Source organism: Phyllostomus discolor, chromosome 5 (assembly GCF_004126475.2).
Source record: "Phyllostomus discolor isolate MPI-MPIP mPhyDis1 chromosome 5, mPhyDis1.pri.v3, whole genome shotgun sequence".
NCBI lineage: Eukaryota > Metazoa > Chordata > Mammalia > Chiroptera > Phyllostomidae > Phyllostomus > Phyllostomus discolor.
The window spans coordinates 36980279-36998617 of record NC_040907.2 but is presented as its reverse complement, the minus strand read 5'-3'; the positions used below and the strand labels follow the sequence as shown (position 1 = coordinate 36998617).

The following is an 18339-nucleotide window of genomic DNA, read 5'->3' as shown; positions in this document are numbered from 1 at the left end:
GTAGGAGAGAGTTTGGGTTTTATGGTGAGTCTGACAAGGTCCTAGTTAAAATCCATTTTTTGCAGTTTGCTGTTTTACTTAGTTCTGTCTTTCCTCTCACTTTCCCTTTCATAAGCCTGGAATTAGTAGCTATTCTGGATCTTCATTGCCAAGGTAAACATTGAGTGCCTTTGTGTGCCATGATATGGTGATAAAAGTTGAAATGGGGTATGCGTGGCATTTTTAAAAACATGATGTTGCAACCCCCCCCAAAAAAACCATGATACTGCTTTTCTAGGAGTTTACTAATTAGAGAAAGACATGTAAGTAAACCATAATAGTAGTAAAAAAATAATAGTATTATTTTAAAATAGAATTTTGGACAAAGGAATGACCAACTTGAGTTGGGGTGGAGAAGTATCAGTTGGGAATGCTTTGTGTGGAGGTGACACTGGAGTCAAAAGGAGTGACTAGGAGTGGACCAGGTGGGTGTGGAAGGGTGGTGTACATAAATTGTATGGGATATGTAAAGGAAATGTGAAAATGTGTTCCAAGAAAAATAGTGGGGGATTGGATGGGAAGATAGGATATGAAGTGGGAAAGATCAGGTCTTGGAAGAAGGAAGAAGTTAGGGTGGAATAGATATTTGATGGTAGTAAGAAAGAATGGTGTAGGCTGAAAGAAAAGCTTAGAAACATGGAAACATTTTATTTGTTGTTGAATTTAAACAGATAAAATCAGTGTACCAATACCAGCAGAGCTGTCTGTAGTCTCTTTTCTTTCTGACGTCTCTTTGTTTCTCAAGCCCTCCAGAACCTTTTGTTTTCAATACAGTATACTCTTTATTTTTCAATTGATTTTTAGAGAGAGAGAGAAACATCAATTTGTTGTTCCACTTACTATTGGTTGCTTCTTGTATGTTCTCTGACTAGGGATTGAACCTGCAATGTTAGTGTATCAGGATGACGTTCTAACTAACTGAGCTTCCAGCATATAGCCACAGGGATATATAGTACAGTAGATGAAATGGAGAAGCCAAAGAACTTATATGAATGACCCATGGGCACGAACAGAGGTGTAGGGATTGTATGAGGTAGTGGGGGTTGCTGGATGTAGGGGGCAAAGTGGGAAAAACCGGGATAACTATAACAGCATAATCAATAAAATTTTAAAAAAGGGTAAAATTCCCAGTAGTGATTATTAAATATTGACTTGGAAATACTGAGTCTTTCCATGCCCAGAAATTATTTTAGCTGTTCTGCAGAAACCTTAATATTTATTAGTGTGTTTACTAGTTAAATAAAATGAAACTATAATAAAGGAGTTTTTAAACAATTTGCATGATCTCTTCTGTGAAACTAGAAGTTTTTTGATAATGAGAACATTTTTCTGTTAATTTCTGTTGTGCCTAATACAGTACATTGCACAGTTAGTAATAGAGGTAGTTTTTCTAGTGTTTAAGTGGTTTTGGAATCACTGGATCTAGCTCTTTTACTTAATGATTAGATACCATTGGATAAGTTATTTAAACCACTTTAAACCTGTTTCATCATCATTAAAATGGAGTTGATGAAAATAATGGGCTGTTACAAGGGTTAAATAAGATAATACAAGTGAAGTTTGGTATAGTACTTGGTATGTAGTAAGCACTAAATAAAGATTGGCTACTGTGGAATTGAATTATTTTACCTGGTTGGGCAATTTTTATTATTTCATTTTAGGGACCTATAAAGAAGTAGGCTCCAGTGTTACAATTTTATCCAAGGTCAATTGAGATGTCATCCTAGGCCTGCTGATTCATCATTCAGTTTCTACTAAACTTTTCTTACTAAAGGAATTTAGTCATGTTCTTGTCTGAACATTTTATAATTCATATGGTAAGTGACACATGACTCACTTAGTGACTTCATCAGTATTCATGGGTTTAGGTATTCTGTGTTTATGCTTTCAACTCTTGAATTCAACCCTTCCTGCCATTTTTACCCTCTTAATCCTTGAGCCAAGCCGCTATCATCTGTCTTCTGGATTATAGTGGTCTGCTCATAATGGTAAATTAGCTCTTTCTGCCTATATTCTTAATATAGAAGACAAGTGATTCTTTTAAAGTATTATTTAGATCTTACAATTCTCTATTCAAAAACCTTCAATGCCTTCCTCTTACTTAAAAGTCAGGCTCCTTATAAAGGGACCTTGTGATCTGGCTTCTCGTTATGCTAGCCTTGTCATGCTAGCCTTTTTGCAATTTCTCAAACATATTAAGCAGATTCTTACTTCAGGGCCTTATCATAGTTTCCATTTAATGCAAAATTTGATGCAGATTTTTTGCTCTACTCATTCAGTCATTTTGAATGGGACAGCCACTCAGTACTCACTCAATGACATTTATAGCCCCCACAGACTAGTGCAGTGAGGTTATCATTGTTCACACATGCACATTCCAGTCCACTCTCCTTGGCTGCCAGGTTACATTGATGTTGCACAAACTGTTCTCATTATATTAACAATGGTTGGACTTCTTCCGGATGGACCTTGTAATATTCTGAAGTGAGAGAATCTTTTTTTCAGGAATTGAAGCCTTTTGAACATAAATCTGAGACAAAAATTAAGCATTGCTGCAATTCCAGTGTAAGGTACTAAAAACAATGTTTTAAAATTCAAGTAGTTAATATGTTTTGTATCTTTATTGTATAATCTTGTGAGTAGAGAGTTGGCATTGGATTCAGTCGTACATGAATTTAAATTTAGCATCTCTCACTTAATGTTATATCCTTGAGAAAGTGCAAGCTCTTTGAACTTTTGTTTTTACAACTATAAATAAAGATAACGCCCATCTAATTAGATTATTAGGGGAATTAGAATATCACATTGTAGCCCTGGCTGGGTGGCGCAGTTGGTTGGAGTGTCATCCAGTACACCAAAAGTTTGTGGGTTTGATCCCCAGTCAGGGCACATACCTAGGCTGTGGATTCAGTTCCTTGTCAGGGTGTGTAGAGGAGGCAACTGATAGATATTTCTCTCTCACATTGCTGTTTCTCCCTCCCTCTTTCTCAAATTAATAAATATATACTCAGTTAACAGTTAAAAAAAGTCTCATTGTATATGAAGCACCCAAGAAGGTACCTGGCACATAAGGGGCACTTTGGAATTGTTAAGATTTTTATTATTTAAAGAATATACTCATATGTAAAGCATGACTAAAGTATTATGACTGATACTTTTCATGTGTCAGAATTGTTTCTTTCAGAGTAATATTCTTCAGAGGTTATCCATTCCCATGGGATTGTGATTGGAGTGTTTTTGGAACTCGGCTTTGGAATTGTCTCCCATATTTGCAATTCATTCTTTTGTATCCCCTAGTTGAGGGTGGATTCTGTTTTTTATAAACTGAAATTCAAAACTAATTTTTGGGGCAGCATTGGAATAAGACTTAGTAATAAGACTGCCTTTCTTATTTTACATTGGGTTCTAAAGAGTATATTAGATAAGTATAAAACATTCATCATTTTCATGATATTGTTTGAAATTAGTATATGATATTCTGTGATAACTTTTGAAAAGAACAGCTAACTTTCTCTTGGGTATGTAAGTACTGATTTGTTTAGTAAAAACTTATTTCTTCAATGCTTATTTTTTCTCTTGTATTTACATAATATAGTAAACAATACATAGTACAAATATATAGTAAAAAAATTTACTGGTCTGTTTTCTTAACTTTTCAGCGCTCACCAGAATATACCAATTGTCGGTATCTATGCAAACTTTGCTTAATTCACATTGAAAATATCCAGGGAGCTCATAAACATATAAAGGAAAAACGACATAAGAAAAACATTTTGGTAAGTTTTTATTACAAAATGTTTTATTTTTGAATGGTAAAACTGTATTAAATGTATTTTTATTTATGATAGTAAAAATGCAATATTTACCCAGTTGTATATTAGTAAATGAAGTGGCAGGGTTGAAGGTTGTCCTTACCTTCCTTATTTTACGTAGTCAGGAGGGGAGCTTTTTTAGAGAATAGTTTTCTCACCCTAAAGTATCTTGATTTCTCTATTTAAAACTGACACGTAGGCCCTGGCTGGCGTAGCTCAGTGGATTGAGCACCGGCTGGGAACCAAAGTGTCCCAGGTTCGATTCCCAGCCAGGGTACATTCCTGGGTTGCAGGCCATAACCCCCAGCAACTGCACATTGATGTCTGTCTCTCTCTCTCTCTGTCTCTCTCTGTCTCTCTCTCTCTCTCTCTCCCCCCCCTCCCTTCCCTCTCTAAAAAAAATAAATAAATAAAATCTTTAAAAAAATTATCTGTTAAAAAAAAAACTGTCACGTATAGTTACTCCAACTGATAAGATTTCTTGAGTTTTTACGTGCTTAGGTCTAGGCAGTGGTGAAGAAGATAGTCGTGGTTCCTGCCCTCAGAGTTTGTAAAGTATTGGTGAAGGCATCCATTGACTAAGGATTTAAGTATCATAAGTTTTGTTAAAGGGGGAAATGTGGTGCTAAAGAAGTGTACGAGAGTATTTTTCTTAGTCTAGAATAGGGGTAGTTACTCTGAGAAAGTGAACATTTGAGTTGAACCTTGAAGTAAGAGTTTAAAAGGCAAAAGGGTGAGTGGTGTAAAGGGTAAGATGAGAGCATTTTACACAAAAAAGCAGCATGAATAAAGATCTCTAAGTCAGGAAAGGACATGGTGTATGAGGAACTGAAAGAATCTAGTTCTAGCATGAGTGACGCAGAGTTCGGAGGAAAATGGTGTGCAGTGAAGTTGAGAAGTCCAGACCATGCGGGACCTTATGAAATTTAGACTTCAAGAATTCTTAGTTCTTCAGTTATTTTTATTACAGAATTTCATTGACATAGATATGAGCAGGGTATTTTTTTCTTTTTAAAATTTACTAGTATTCTAGCTATTTAATTTTTTCTTTTCAAAGTTATAATATATAACCTCTTATCTTTAAGTCTGCATTTGTATATCCTCTCTGAGAAATACTTTTTCACCTGACCTTCCCAGTAACTCTGGGTTAGGTGTTCCTTCTCTGCTCCCATAGCACTTGACCAGAAAACCTTACACAGTGTACTATAAATATAAATGTCTTCTGTCCTTTTTTAGACTTCAGGGCAAATTTAGTTTCTTACATAATTTTGTTTCTGCATTGCTTAGGACAGTATTTGACACATAGTAGGTGCTCACTATATTTTTCCTAAAAAGAAATGGTTTTGTTGAAGAAAATCAGGAACTTAGAAGGAAAAGAAATCATTCAGATTTTACCAGCTTACAATTTTGATTTAATTTGAATTTCAGAAAACTTAATAGAAGAAGGACAAAATGGTGGTTAAGGAGAGTTAGTATCTCTGAGAAGTTTGAAGAAATGTTGAAAGATGCTCATTATTTCAGGAAGCTCAGGAGATTCTAAACAAGAAACTTAAAGCCAGTGCGCATTATATATACGAAGTCTGTCCAGACTGTATCTAGCCATGTAACATGAAAAATAGAGACATTTATCGAAGCAGATACAAGAAACATTGTACATGGGGCAGTGACACCTCAGTCCCCTTCAAAGTGGGCACCTTGCGCCCTCACACAATTGCCAGGGCTGCTCTATTGTAATTTCTTGAATCTCATAGATAGTTGGAAATCTTGTCCCTTTCAAAGGTGATTTTAGTTGTGGGAAAAGCTAGAAATTGCAGGTTGCCAAATCTAGGCTGTAGTGGGATGAGTCACCTGGATGATTTGATATTTTGCCAAAAAACTCTGCCCAAGACTGATTCATGAGTGGACATGTTGCCATGATGAAGCTGTCAATCACCAGTTGCTCATCGCTTTGGCTTTCTGAATCATCTGAATAGTTTGCACAGAGGAATGATCAAGCTTTTAAAGCAAAGCTTGATGCATATTTGTTACTCTACTTGCTCAGTTATTTTGAATGCAATGGCCACACGGTACTACTCATGCTCAGTCAACGGCGCCTACACCTCCAACAAAATGTACCTCCAACTCCAACCTCCACCTGTAGTACAGTGAGGTTGTCATTGTTCACACATGCACATTTCAGTCCACTCTCCTTGGCTGCCAGGTTACATTGATATTGCACAAACTGTTCTCATTATATTAACAATGGTTGGACTTTTTCTGGACAGACCTTGTAATATAAAGTATTTTAGAACATTACAAAAAACAAATAGACAAACCTTAAAAGCAGCCATATTGGACTTCTACTTTTGATGAAGTTATGTAACAGAGACTGATTTACCTCCTTGTAATAGTAACAACAACAACATAAGGCAGAAATAGCTGTTTTTTAAATAGTGAAGGACAGGCAGTGAATGGAAAACAAATGAGATGGGCCCAATGATAATCCAGTTTGAAAGAGTTCCCAGAATGCACTACAGGGAGGAAAACACTATGGACTTCCAGAGTTGAAAAGAGGGACTTGAGTTCACAGTGACTAGAGTTTGCATGATAGAGTAACAAAAAAGAGGAAGCTATATAGAGAAATCCAGAGATCTGTGGAAGTCCTCTCAAGAGTATTCAGCATCAGACCGATTGGTGCATGCATGTACAATGCTTCCTAAAGCCACGGAAAGAACCATCTGAGAGAATTAGAATAGTGCTTTGTGCTCACACAGGACTGGGAGTAGTATTTTCCCACTATTCAGATTGGAAAACCTCATATTTAATGGGGTATTGGGTAGAATACTTAGAAGTTTCTTGGTTCAGAAGTAGAGAATGTTTAACCCTAAAGCAAACATGGTCTGGTCCCAACTAAACTACTTTGAAGGCAGCACCCAAAAGGATAAACTGTTTAGAAGTATTTAATGTCGTTACAGAACAAAGCTTGAGAATATTCATAGAAATACAAAATATTTGTCACTCCCCCCCAAAGTTTACATTGTTTGGCACTCAGTCAAAAATTCTCAGGCATACAAGGGAGCAGGAAAGTACATAGCAAGATGAGAAAAATTAGGTAATTAATTCTGGCTTTGAACTTACACCATAAAATTAGCAGAGAAGGACATTAAGGCAGTAAACTTTATTTCTGGATGTTCAGAAAATCAAATATAGATATGGAAGATATAAAAAGGATTCAGTCGAACTTACAGAAATGAAAAAAGTGTCTAGGATGAAAAACATACTGGGTAGGACAAATGGCAGGTTAAATATTGTAAAAGAAAAGGTTAGTGAACTTGAAGATACAGCAATGGAAACTATCTAAAATGAAACAAAGAGGGAAAAAAAAACTTGCAGAGAAAGAAAATAGCATCTTTGAGCTCTGGGATAATTGGTATATGTGTACCAGTTCTATACAAACTCTTCCAGAACATTGAACTTAGTCAATAAGGCTCACATTACTCTGATGCCAAAATCAGAAAAAAGACATTACAATAAAAGAAAATTTTAGACTGATACTCCTCATAAACCTAAAGCCAAAACTTTTAGCCATTTTAGCAAACTGAATCTAACAGAATATTTAAGGAAGAAATATATCATGGTCAAGTAGGACTTTATTCTAGGAATTTATTCCTAGATTCCTTTATTCTAGGATTCTGCAGTGTGATTCTACTTACATGAATTACTTAGAGTAGTCAAAATTACAGAGCAAGAAAGTGGGATGGTGGTTGCCACAGCCTGGGGGAATGGGAGAATGGAAGTTACCATTAATGGGTATAGTGTCAGTTTTGGAAGATGAAAAGAATTCTGTGGATGGATGATGGTGATGGTCACAGAACAATATGAATATACTTAATGCCACTGAACAGTACACTTAAAAATGGTTAGGATGGTAAATTTTAGGTTATGTATATTTTTTCACCATAAAAACATAGGGGAAAAAAAAAGATGTCTATCCATAGCAATTGTACTCAACATTGTATTAACTATTCTAGCCAGTGCAATCAGGGAAGAAAAAGAAATAAAAGCCATCCACATTTTAAAAGAGAAGTAAAATATAGTGGTAGACAATGTGATTGTTGATGTAGAATATTCAGTGAATTCTAGAAGGTGTTAGAACTAATGAAGGAGTTTAGCAAGGTTGCAGAATATGAGATCAATATGCAAAAGTTAACTATTTATAACTTTCATTTATAAATTGAAAATTAAATATTATTTATAGTAACATAAAAATATGTAAAACTTGTGTACAGAAAACACAAAGTTAAGGAGAAATTAAAGCTCTTAATAAGTGGAGAAATACACCTTATTCATATATTGGAAGGATTGATACTGTCAAATGTCATTTATTTACAAACTGATCTGTAGATACAACATAATCCCAGCCAAAATCTTGGCTTTAAAAAACTGGTTCTAAAGCTAGTATGGAAATTCAGAGGCCCCAAAAGATCCAAAACAGCTTTGGAAAAAGCAAAGTTGGAGGACTAATACCACCTGATTGCCAGTCTTACAAAGCTACAATAACCAAGACAGTGTTGTAATTGACATCAAGTAGACAAATAGATCGGTGGAGCACAATAATGAGTCTGGAAGTAGGTTCATGTATGAACAACTGATTCAAAAGCAATTCAGTGAAGAAAGAATAGTCTTTTAAACTTATGGTTCTAGACTAATTAGATATTTATTAGATATACAAAGATACTGATTAGATATGCAAAGAAAGAACTCTGTTCTGTACCTTATACTATATAAAAAAGAAGAAAACTAAAAATGAATCACAGACCGAAATGTAAAGCCAAAAAGTACAAAATTTCCAGAAGAAAACAGGAGAAAATCTCTTATGACCTGAGTTAGGCAAAATTTCTCAGATGTGACATTGATGTGAGAGAGAATCATCAATGTTTTTCTCCCTTTCTCTCCTAAAAATCAGTAAGCATGTCCTCCCATAAGGGTGAGGATTAAAAAAATATGGGCAAAAATTTGAGGTACTTTAATAAAGACATGCATGTGTCAGACACATCAAAAGATGTTTAACATTATTTGTTAATAGGGAAATCACTACACTTAGAACAGTGAAAATTAAAAAGACTGGCTGTACCAAGGATGAGAAGGAATACCAAGCCTCAGCAGTACTGGTGGAGATGTAAAATATTATATCCACTTTTTAAAGATTTATTTTAATGTTATTTTTAAATTGAAGCATAATAGACAGACATTATATTAGTTTCAGGTGAACAACATAATGATTCAATATGTGTATATTTTGTGAAACAGTCACCACAATAAGTCTGGTTAACATTAACATCTAGCACCATACATAGTTACAAGTGTTTCTTCTTTAGAAGAGAACTTTTAAGATTTACTATTAGCAACCTTCACATGTATTCGTATAATACAATATTAAGTATAGTCACCATGCTGTACATTGTATGCTCAGGACTTACTTTGTAACTGAAAGTTTCTTTGTATCTTTTGATTAATTTTACCCATTTCTCCCTATGTCTTCACTCAGTCCCCTACTTCTGGCAATCACAAGTTTGTTTTCTGTATCTGAGTTCAGTTTTGTTTGTTTTAGATTCCACATATAAGTGGGATCATTTGGTATTTATCTCTGTCTGACCTATTTCACTTAGCATAAAACCCTCAGTCTGTCTGTGTTGTTGGCAAATGGCAGGATTTCCTTTTTTTATGACTGAATGACCCACTGTACAGTCACGGGCTGCATAACGATGTGATGAAACACATTACTTACATGTTTGTGGTGATGCTGGTATAAAGAAACCTGTACCGGATGTTATATAAAAATATAGCACATGTAATTATATATAGTACACAATACTTAATAATGATGATAAAAGACTTACTTTTTATGTATTTATTAAACTATTGATTTTTATTTTAGAGTGGACTCTTTCTATTTATTAAAAAAGCCCACTGTAAAACATTATGCCGTGTCATGCCAGCAACAGCCTCATATATTTCATGTTTACTGTGCTTCTTTTTTAATCCCCATGTGAGAACATGCTTATTGATTTTAGAGAGAGGGAAAAGGAGAGAAACATTGATGAGAGAGAGAAACACTAATTGGTTGCCTCTTGCACATGCCCTGACTGGGGCTGAACCTACAACCTAGGTGTGTGCCCTGACTGTGTATCGAATCAGCCACCTTTGAAGGTTTATTGACAGTGCTCCAATCACCTGAACCACACTGGCCACACTGTGCCTCTTAATTGTATCATTTTCTCTTGTGCCTAATTTAATCTCATTTTTTATAATAACATTCTATGCCAACTTGTAGTCTAGGAACAATAGGCTATACCATATAGCTTAAGTGTGTAGTGGGCTAGGTTTATGTAAATACCTCTATAATGTTCACACAACAATGAAATCACCTACTGAGGCACTTCTCAGAACATATCTCTGTTGTTAAGTGGCTCATGATTGTGTATAAATATCACATTGTCTTTATCCATTCATCCACTGATGGACACTTAGGTTGTTTTCATGTCTTGGCTGTTGTAAATAATGCTGCAGTGAATAAAGAGGTAAAGATATCTTCTTGAGTTAGTGTTTTCATTTTCTTTTTAAGATTTTATTTATTTATTATTAGAGAGGGAAAGGGAAGGAGAAAGAGAGGGAGAGAAACATTAATGTGTTTGTTTCTCACACGCTCTGTACTGGGAACCAGGCCTGCAACCCATGCATGTGCCCCATACTGGGAATCGAACTTGTCACCCTTTGGTTTGCAGGCTGGCAGCACTCAATCCATTCAGCTACACTAGCTAGGTGTTTTCATTTTCTTACATGGGATTTGCAAATATTTTCTTCTGGTCTTGGCTAATATTGTCATTCTTAAACAGTATGTTTCAGTGATCAGAAGTTTATAATTTTGAGGAGGTTCTATTAATCATTGTCTTCAGATAAATATCTAGAAGTGTAATTACTGGATTACTTGGTAGTATATCCACTTTTGAAAGCATTTTGGTAGTTTGTAAAAAGTTAAAAACTATTTCCAGTCAGGATGGCAGCGTAGGTAAATGGGGTACCAGCTTCCTTCCACAACCACATCAAAATTACAACTAAACTACAGAATAGTCATCATTCAGACCTGCCTGAATGAAGTCCTAAAACTGGAGAGAAAAAAAGAAATCACATCAAGACTGATAGGAGGGGTGAAGACTTAGAATGGACTGGTTCTGCACCCACAAGTGGCAGATGAAGTCAGGAGGAACTGAAGAGCTGGGGATCTCAGCCCACACCAGGCCCCTGGGCTCCAGGGTTCCAGTGCCAGGAAGAGAAGTCCCTATAACCTCTGGCTGTAAAAACCAGTGGAGATTATAGCTGAGTGAGACTCAGGGCTTCTGGAGCCCAGGCAGTCTCTTGAAAGGCCTGTGCTTAGACTTAACTCAAACTCACTTTCTCTGAGCTCCAGTGCTGGGGCAACAGCTCCAAAGGCACCAGGGACATACTGGGAAGAACTGAATTACCTGGTATCAGGGCCAGAGCCAGAGGGGCAGCTTTCTGCCAGACAAAAGTGCTGGCAGAGGCCATTATTCCTTTTCTGAGCTTCCTGTCCACCCCCACCTCCACATTCAAACCATTAAAAAATTTTATAGAATTTACCGTCAAAAGATTATGTATTCCAAATTTATCATTTTCCACATACCTCTATACTTTCTGCTTTAGTCTAAATTACCACCATCTCTCACCTGGACTATTTCCAGTTTATACCTCTTCCTGCCCCCACAGTTTGTTCTTTATTCAGAAATTAGAGCTGCTCTTTTAAAATGTCACCTCATGTGATTTCCTGCTCATAGCTGTTCAGTGACTTCCCAACTTAGAGTAAAATTACAAGCCTTTTTACCAGGTTTTGTAAGGGGTGCAATATTTGGCTTCTGGTTTACTGTTCAACCTCATTGTCTTGCTCAGTCACCCCCCCGCCCTTTGTTACTCAGCTCTAGACACATTGATCTCTTCAAATAACATTATGCATCGTCTTGTCTCTACAACTTTGCACTTGCTGTTCTCTGAAATGCTCTTCCCCCAGAAATTGTCTGTCTTTTTCACTTCTTTCTGGTCTCTACTTAAACATTGTTTGTTCAGAGTGGCCTTCTTTGTCCACTCTGTTCTTAAAAAAATTTTTAAAAACCTTTCCTACTAGTGTGTAGCCTCTTATCCTGTTTTATTTTTCTTCATAATACTACCTGACATGATAGTATTTATGCATTTATTTATCTGTTGTCTGTTTCTTCTAACTAGAATGTAAGTTACATAAGGGCAGGGACTTCATTGATTGTATTTATGATAGGATATATGAGGATATATAGGATATATGAGGATATAGGAGGATATGAGATTAATCAATGTTAAGAGTATATCAGTGAGAATGTTTGATGGAACAGTATTCTAAACAAAGTAGGATAGACTTATTAATAGCATAGGTAGAGGAGTTTGTTCACTGATTGTTTTTTATCTTGTTATTACTATGACAAATCTAACACTAATTCAAAGTATTCGCTATATGTAAAGATGATTTTGTTGTATGTTAATTTTGTATCTTTTTTATTAAGTATGTTGCTATTAACACCTTAGATGAATCCTAAAAAAAAAACCCAACAGTTCTGCAAATTTTTTTTAAAAGATTTTATTTTTAGAGAGGGGGGCAGGAGGGAGAAAGAGAGGGAGAGAAATATCAATGTGTGGTTGCCTCTTGCATGTCCCCTGTTGGGGACCTAGCCTGCAACCCAGGCATGTGCCTTGACTGGGAGTCGAACAAACAACCCTTTGTTTGGTTTGCAGGCCTGCACTCAATCTACCCGAGTTACACCAGCCAGGGCCAGTTCTGCTTGCTTGCTTGCTTGCTTGCTTGCTTATTTATTTAAATTTTTGTTTAATTTTTAATTTAATTTTTAATTTTAATTGTTGTTCAAGTACAGTTTTATGCCTTTTAGTCCCATCCCAGCCCACCAGTTCTGCAAATTTAGATGTTTATCTAAAACTTAGATTATAATTAAGGTTGCAGAAACTGTCACAGAAACTTATAAAATGAAATTGTCTTACCTCCTATGTTTGATTAGTCTGTGCCTTTGGTAAACTTTACTTATATTAAGACTGAATATGGTAACAATGAATAAAATTAGGAATAGATCAAAGTATTTCACTATATTGGGGGGAGCAGGGAGAGAACAAACTACTTTTGGTTATTAGATCTGTTGGGAGCTCCATATATCAAAATATAAGATTGTTTCTTCAGTGAAATGGGGTAATAAAAATGCCTTTGTTATAGTAATAAATAAAAGAAGTGATATGGTCTCAGTTATGTTAAAAAAATAGGGGAAATAGTAGAACATGAGCTTGTGGGAGATGTTTCTGTTTTGTATTTTCTTATGTTTTTGTAGTTAGCATGTATTTTTTAAACTATAATAGTAAATTAATTTTAAAAAGTCATTGTATATATGTAAATATAGTTCTTCTTTAGCTCTTGGGTTTAAAATGTCTTTCAGGCTTTTAGCAGAATACAGTTTTTTTCCTTTGTCTTTTTTAAAAACATTTTGCCTAGTGTTGGATAAAATAGAGAGAAATCATTGTAATAGTAATTAAAGTAATAATAGTGTCTAGGACAGGGGTGTCCAACCTTTTGGTGACTGGGCCACACACTGGGAGAAGAGTTGTCTTGGGCCGCACATTAAATACACAAACACTGATGAAAACTGATGAGCATAAAAAAGGTCCATGCATAATTTTCATGATACCCACCACCACAGATAAGCAAATATGTCCTCAGACAATAACCCTAATTATGCAGCAGCCCTTTTGTTAATCTTAAAATTGTTGAGCAGGTCCCAAGTTTGTGATCACTAATATATAAAATATACATATCTAAGTAATAAAACTTAGTATAAAATTTAGTAATAAAACTAAGTGATGTTTTAAGTAAGTTTATGATTTTGTGTTGTGCTGCATTCATAGCCATCCTGGGCAACGGGTTGGATACCCCTGGTCTAGGGTGTTTTCCTATGACCATTTAATCTGATACTGTATATGCTGATGAGAGACAATTTAAGACCTTCTCCTGCATCTCAGTCTGTCTTTGCTGCAACAAAATTATCAGCTAAACGTTAACGGTATCTTGGCTTTGATGCAGCATTTAAAAATTTATGCAGACAGTAAAGTAGAACCAGTTTCATTTATTACTGGTTAATAGCAACCTCCTTCACAGTACCTGTCGTTCTTCCAAATCGGCTTCACAAAGGCAGGGATCTTTGTCTCTCTTGTTCACTTCCATATCCTTTGGTCCTTAAGTCTGGCACATAGAAGTTGAATATATTTGTTTTTGTTTTTCCGTAAATATAAGGACATTAAAATAGAAATCTTTTTTCTTTTCACATTGTTACTGTTAAATGTTACATTGACAGGAAAAACAGGAAGAAAGTGAACTTCGTTCTCTGCCACCTCCTTCTCCTGCCCACTTGGCAGCATTAAGTGTTGCAGTTACTGAATTAGCAAAAGAACAAGGAATAACAGATGATGACCTCACGGTCCGTCAGGAAATTGTGGCGGAAATGTCAAAGGTTATAACAACATTTTTACCAGGTACAAATATATTTTATATCTAATTTTAAAAATCACACAATTCTTCCTCTTATTCCTCTTGAACTTAGGGTAAATTACTTAATGTTTTCCTCCCCCCCACCTCTATCTTAAAAGTAGATGAATTCAATTGTTTATAAATGACTTTTTGAGGGGGGAGATATTGCACAAAAGCAAAATGGAGAAATTTGGCCCAGCATACTTTCTGTAATAAAAAGGGTTTGTTTTTTTTTAAGATTTTATTTATTTATTTTTAGAGAGGGAAGGGAGGGAGAAAGGGAGAGAGAGAGAGAAACATCAATATGCAGTTGCTGGGGGCCGTGGCCTGCAAACCAGGCATGTGCCTTGACTGGGAATCGAACCTGGGATGCTTTGGTTTGCAGCCCATGCTCAATCCATTGAGCTATACCAGCCAGGGCTTATAAAAAGAGTTTTTAAATCCAGAAGCAGGACAATTTCTTAGTAGTTGACCATTATATTTTACATTACTTTTTCAGTATCATTGACTCTCATAAATGGGTATTTTATGTATATTATTTTCAGTATATCCATTACAACCAGTTACTAAATAAAATTTCTATTGCCTGATGGTGGGGAAAAATTAGGAAGGGACATTAGAGATAAAGTTAGCACTTTCATTTTTTTTTTTGACTCTTGTTTTTTTTACAAAAACCTTACATGTTTGGTGTGAGGGGAAGTTGGGCCAGGTTTATTATAGACATTTATGTATAAATCATTTGCTTAGCTCTTACTATTTTAGCTCTTACTTTTTTTGCATCGGTATTGAATTTAAGTAAATGTAAATTAAATAAAATTTATTGCTTACCACCAAAAGGATTTCAGTAAATTATATTTCATAAAGAGCTGTTGGAAGATGTATAAGAATATAAAATTAAAATTTAAAAATGGAGAACATTTTTATTTATTTTTATGATTTCTGTAATGTCTATCTAAAATACATTGAATGCTAATTTAAGTTATACATAGAGTTATGTATAAGAGTTATACTCTTATAAGAGTAGAAATGAAATTTTTATGATTTTCATGACTTGGATGATTTTCAGACATTTTGTGAACTTGAAAAGTATACCTCTATATCTATAACTTGAGTATGAACTTGCACTTTCTGAAAAACAAAATTTGCCTGATGATTAATTCTGTAATTTCTTTTGATGATTAATTTGCCTTCTGATGAGATCCTTTTAAAAGTTGTCTTATTACAATTTTTAGAAATGACATTTGATAGCCTAAGAAAGTATGTTTTAGGTAGTATGTTATTGTTTTTATTAATTTACTATGTGAACTCTTGAAAGCCACAAAGCTTTTTTGATTTTAGGTTTGTAGTATTAATTGACTTGGCTCTACTTTGTATTTTTAAGGAGCATTGTCATTGAATGTCTGTGATTCCTTTCCTATTTAAAGTGCTATCTCTTACATAAATATAAATATCTAAAAATAAATGCAGTTAGTGACAGCAGCTATAGCTAGGTTGTACGTTCTTTTCTGGTAATGTATTAAATGTTCAGCATACTTATAGTCATTCCTAAATGAACTAATACTAAAATTTTGTTTAAACACTTTTATGAGTAATTTCTCTTCTTTGTTTCTGAATACCATAACTGAGAACCATTTTTATTTTGTAGATCAGTTAGAAAAGATATCATTCCTCTATAATTGTGGTATTAGAAGACATAAATTGAGATTTATTCAGTTTTTCTATCACTGTTTTTTAAAGTTCCCATATTTAAATGGTATTTCATGCTTTGATATTTTTCCTTATTTTCCAGAGTGTTCACTTAGGTTGTATGGCTCATCTCTGACTAAGTTTGCTCTGAAAAGTAGTGATGTTAATATAGATATAAAATTTCCTCCCAAGGTAAGTAATTAGAAAAGAACTTTAATTATGTGGTTCTTAACTAGAACTTAATATTTTTTATTGATTATCTTTTTAGAGGAGGTGAAGGGAACTATAAAATATGCCTTATAGAAGTTACATCATGATTAAACAGTGCTTTGGGAAACTACTCTTAAGTGTCAGACGTAGGTGGAATAAGGGACAGAAAATGAAGGAAGCAGAGAAAGGCAGTCTTTCAAAAAGAAAAACCCAGGAAGATTAAAGATGGCAGCAGAGTAGGTAGAAGTTAACTCACCTCCTCTCAAAATCAAACTGGAATTACAACTAAAATATAGAACAGTCATCCTGAATAACCAACTGAAGACTAGCTGAACAGAAATCTTATAATCAAGGATTTACAGGAGAAGCCACATTGAGACCAGACTTGATAGCTATAAAGGTCTTCATCTTTGCCTGTCTGGTGGCCCTTGCCCTCGCATGGGAGCAGGAATATCTCAGCATATCCAGTGAGACTGTAGATAGCCTTTCAGCAGTGAGGAATCTGTTATACACATCAGCAAGAAACCTGAGAAGTTTAAACATGAGAAATAGCAGTAAAGAAAGGATGAATGCTAGGACAAAATTCACCCCTTTTTCCAGCCACAGCCTCTAACCTGTCCTTACACTGAATCCCTACCTTACACTGTCCTAACACAAAGTGTCCTGCTTCTTGCTCAGCATGCTGTGGTGCTGCCTATCCTACAGCCTGGGGTAATGGACTCCCCAGTATGAAGGAGACCATCTTTCCTAAGTGCATGATGCCATTTCTAAACTCTCCAATAGTGCCATTTTTTGAACACCAAATCCCAAATCTCTTTGATTGCAGAAATCCACACCTTCCTCTGCCTTTGCTCCAGCCCTTGATACATCAAGTCCCCAAGCCTCTTCTTCAGACTTTCGTGCTTCCTACGCAGCACCTGTTCTCTCTTCCTTAGCCCAGAGCCCTGCCTCTTCCCCAGCAAGTGATGACCTACCCTCTGTTTCACCCTATCCAGGAGTTCTACACCGATTTCAACCTATTGCCCCAGTTTACAACTTACAAGTCTAAGGGGATTTCAAAGTTAATGTGTTCCCTGTCCCTCAACTTTTGACTTGATTGAGACTGGAAATGTGGCATTTTTTCAGTGTCTATACTATCAAAAATGAAAATGTATTTCTTTTATGTATTATATAGTATGCATTTTAATTTGAATGTGACTCATAACCTTATTTTCCAAATTTAATTGAAAAAGCATTACAAAATTTCAGTTAAAATTTTTTAAATTTTTATTGTTTATCCTCACTTGAGGATATGTTTATTGATTTTAGGGTGGTGGGTGGGGAGAGAAAAACACCGATGTGAGAGACAAACATTGATCGGTTGCTTCCTGTATGTGCCCCAACTGCGGATTGAACCCACAGCCTTTTGCTGTATTGGATGATGCTCCAACCAGCTGAGCAACCCAGCCAGGGTGCCACACAATTTCAGTTTGGGGTTAGAAGTACCATAACCATATCAAAATATGTATAAACGTAGTTTCTGGACTTGTGCTTACTATTATTTTCTAACTAGTCATTTCAATAAATTGATCCTTTATGTATAAACAAAGGACCAGTGATTATATTTGAGCATGTTGAATAGTTACTGCTTATGGAGGTAAATCAGAAAGTGGAAAAAACCTTTGAAATTATACATCAGTGTTTATATCTTGGCTGCACTGATCGAGTTACTTAATCTTTCTGAGCCTCAGTTTCCTAATTTCCAAAACAGGGATAGTAACTTTTATATTAAATAAGATTATATATACCAGATATTTTTGTATAGTGCCTGGTACATTATGGTTACTTTTAATATGTAGCATCTAGTACCGTTAGCAAAAGTACAAATGTTATTTAGTACCTCTAACATTGCTTATCTATTGATGTATCAAACATAAAATAATCAATTGATGTTTTACATGTTTTTAATTTTTTGAATAAATTTATGCAAAAGGAGGTTTGATTTTGGTG

At 35.2% G+C, this 18339-nt stretch overlaps 1 protein-coding gene across 8 annotated transcripts in view; it reads left to right on the top strand.

Annotated features, from left to right (window-relative positions):
- TUT4 (terminal uridylyl transferase 4) overlaps positions 1-18339 on the top strand; it is a 105013-nt gene that overhangs the window by 36266 nt on the left and 50408 nt on the right. For all 8 annotated transcript variants that reach the window (XM_036026078.1, XM_036026077.1, XM_036026082.1 and 5 more), the window contains exons 4-6: positions 3699-3815; positions 14282-14459; positions 16244-16332. In XM_036026078.1, the coding sequence (XP_035881971.1) occupies positions 3699-3815; positions 14282-14459; positions 16244-16332 (384 nt within the window). The remainder of the gene's footprint in view (positions 1-3698; positions 3816-14281; positions 14460-16243; positions 16333-18339) is intronic.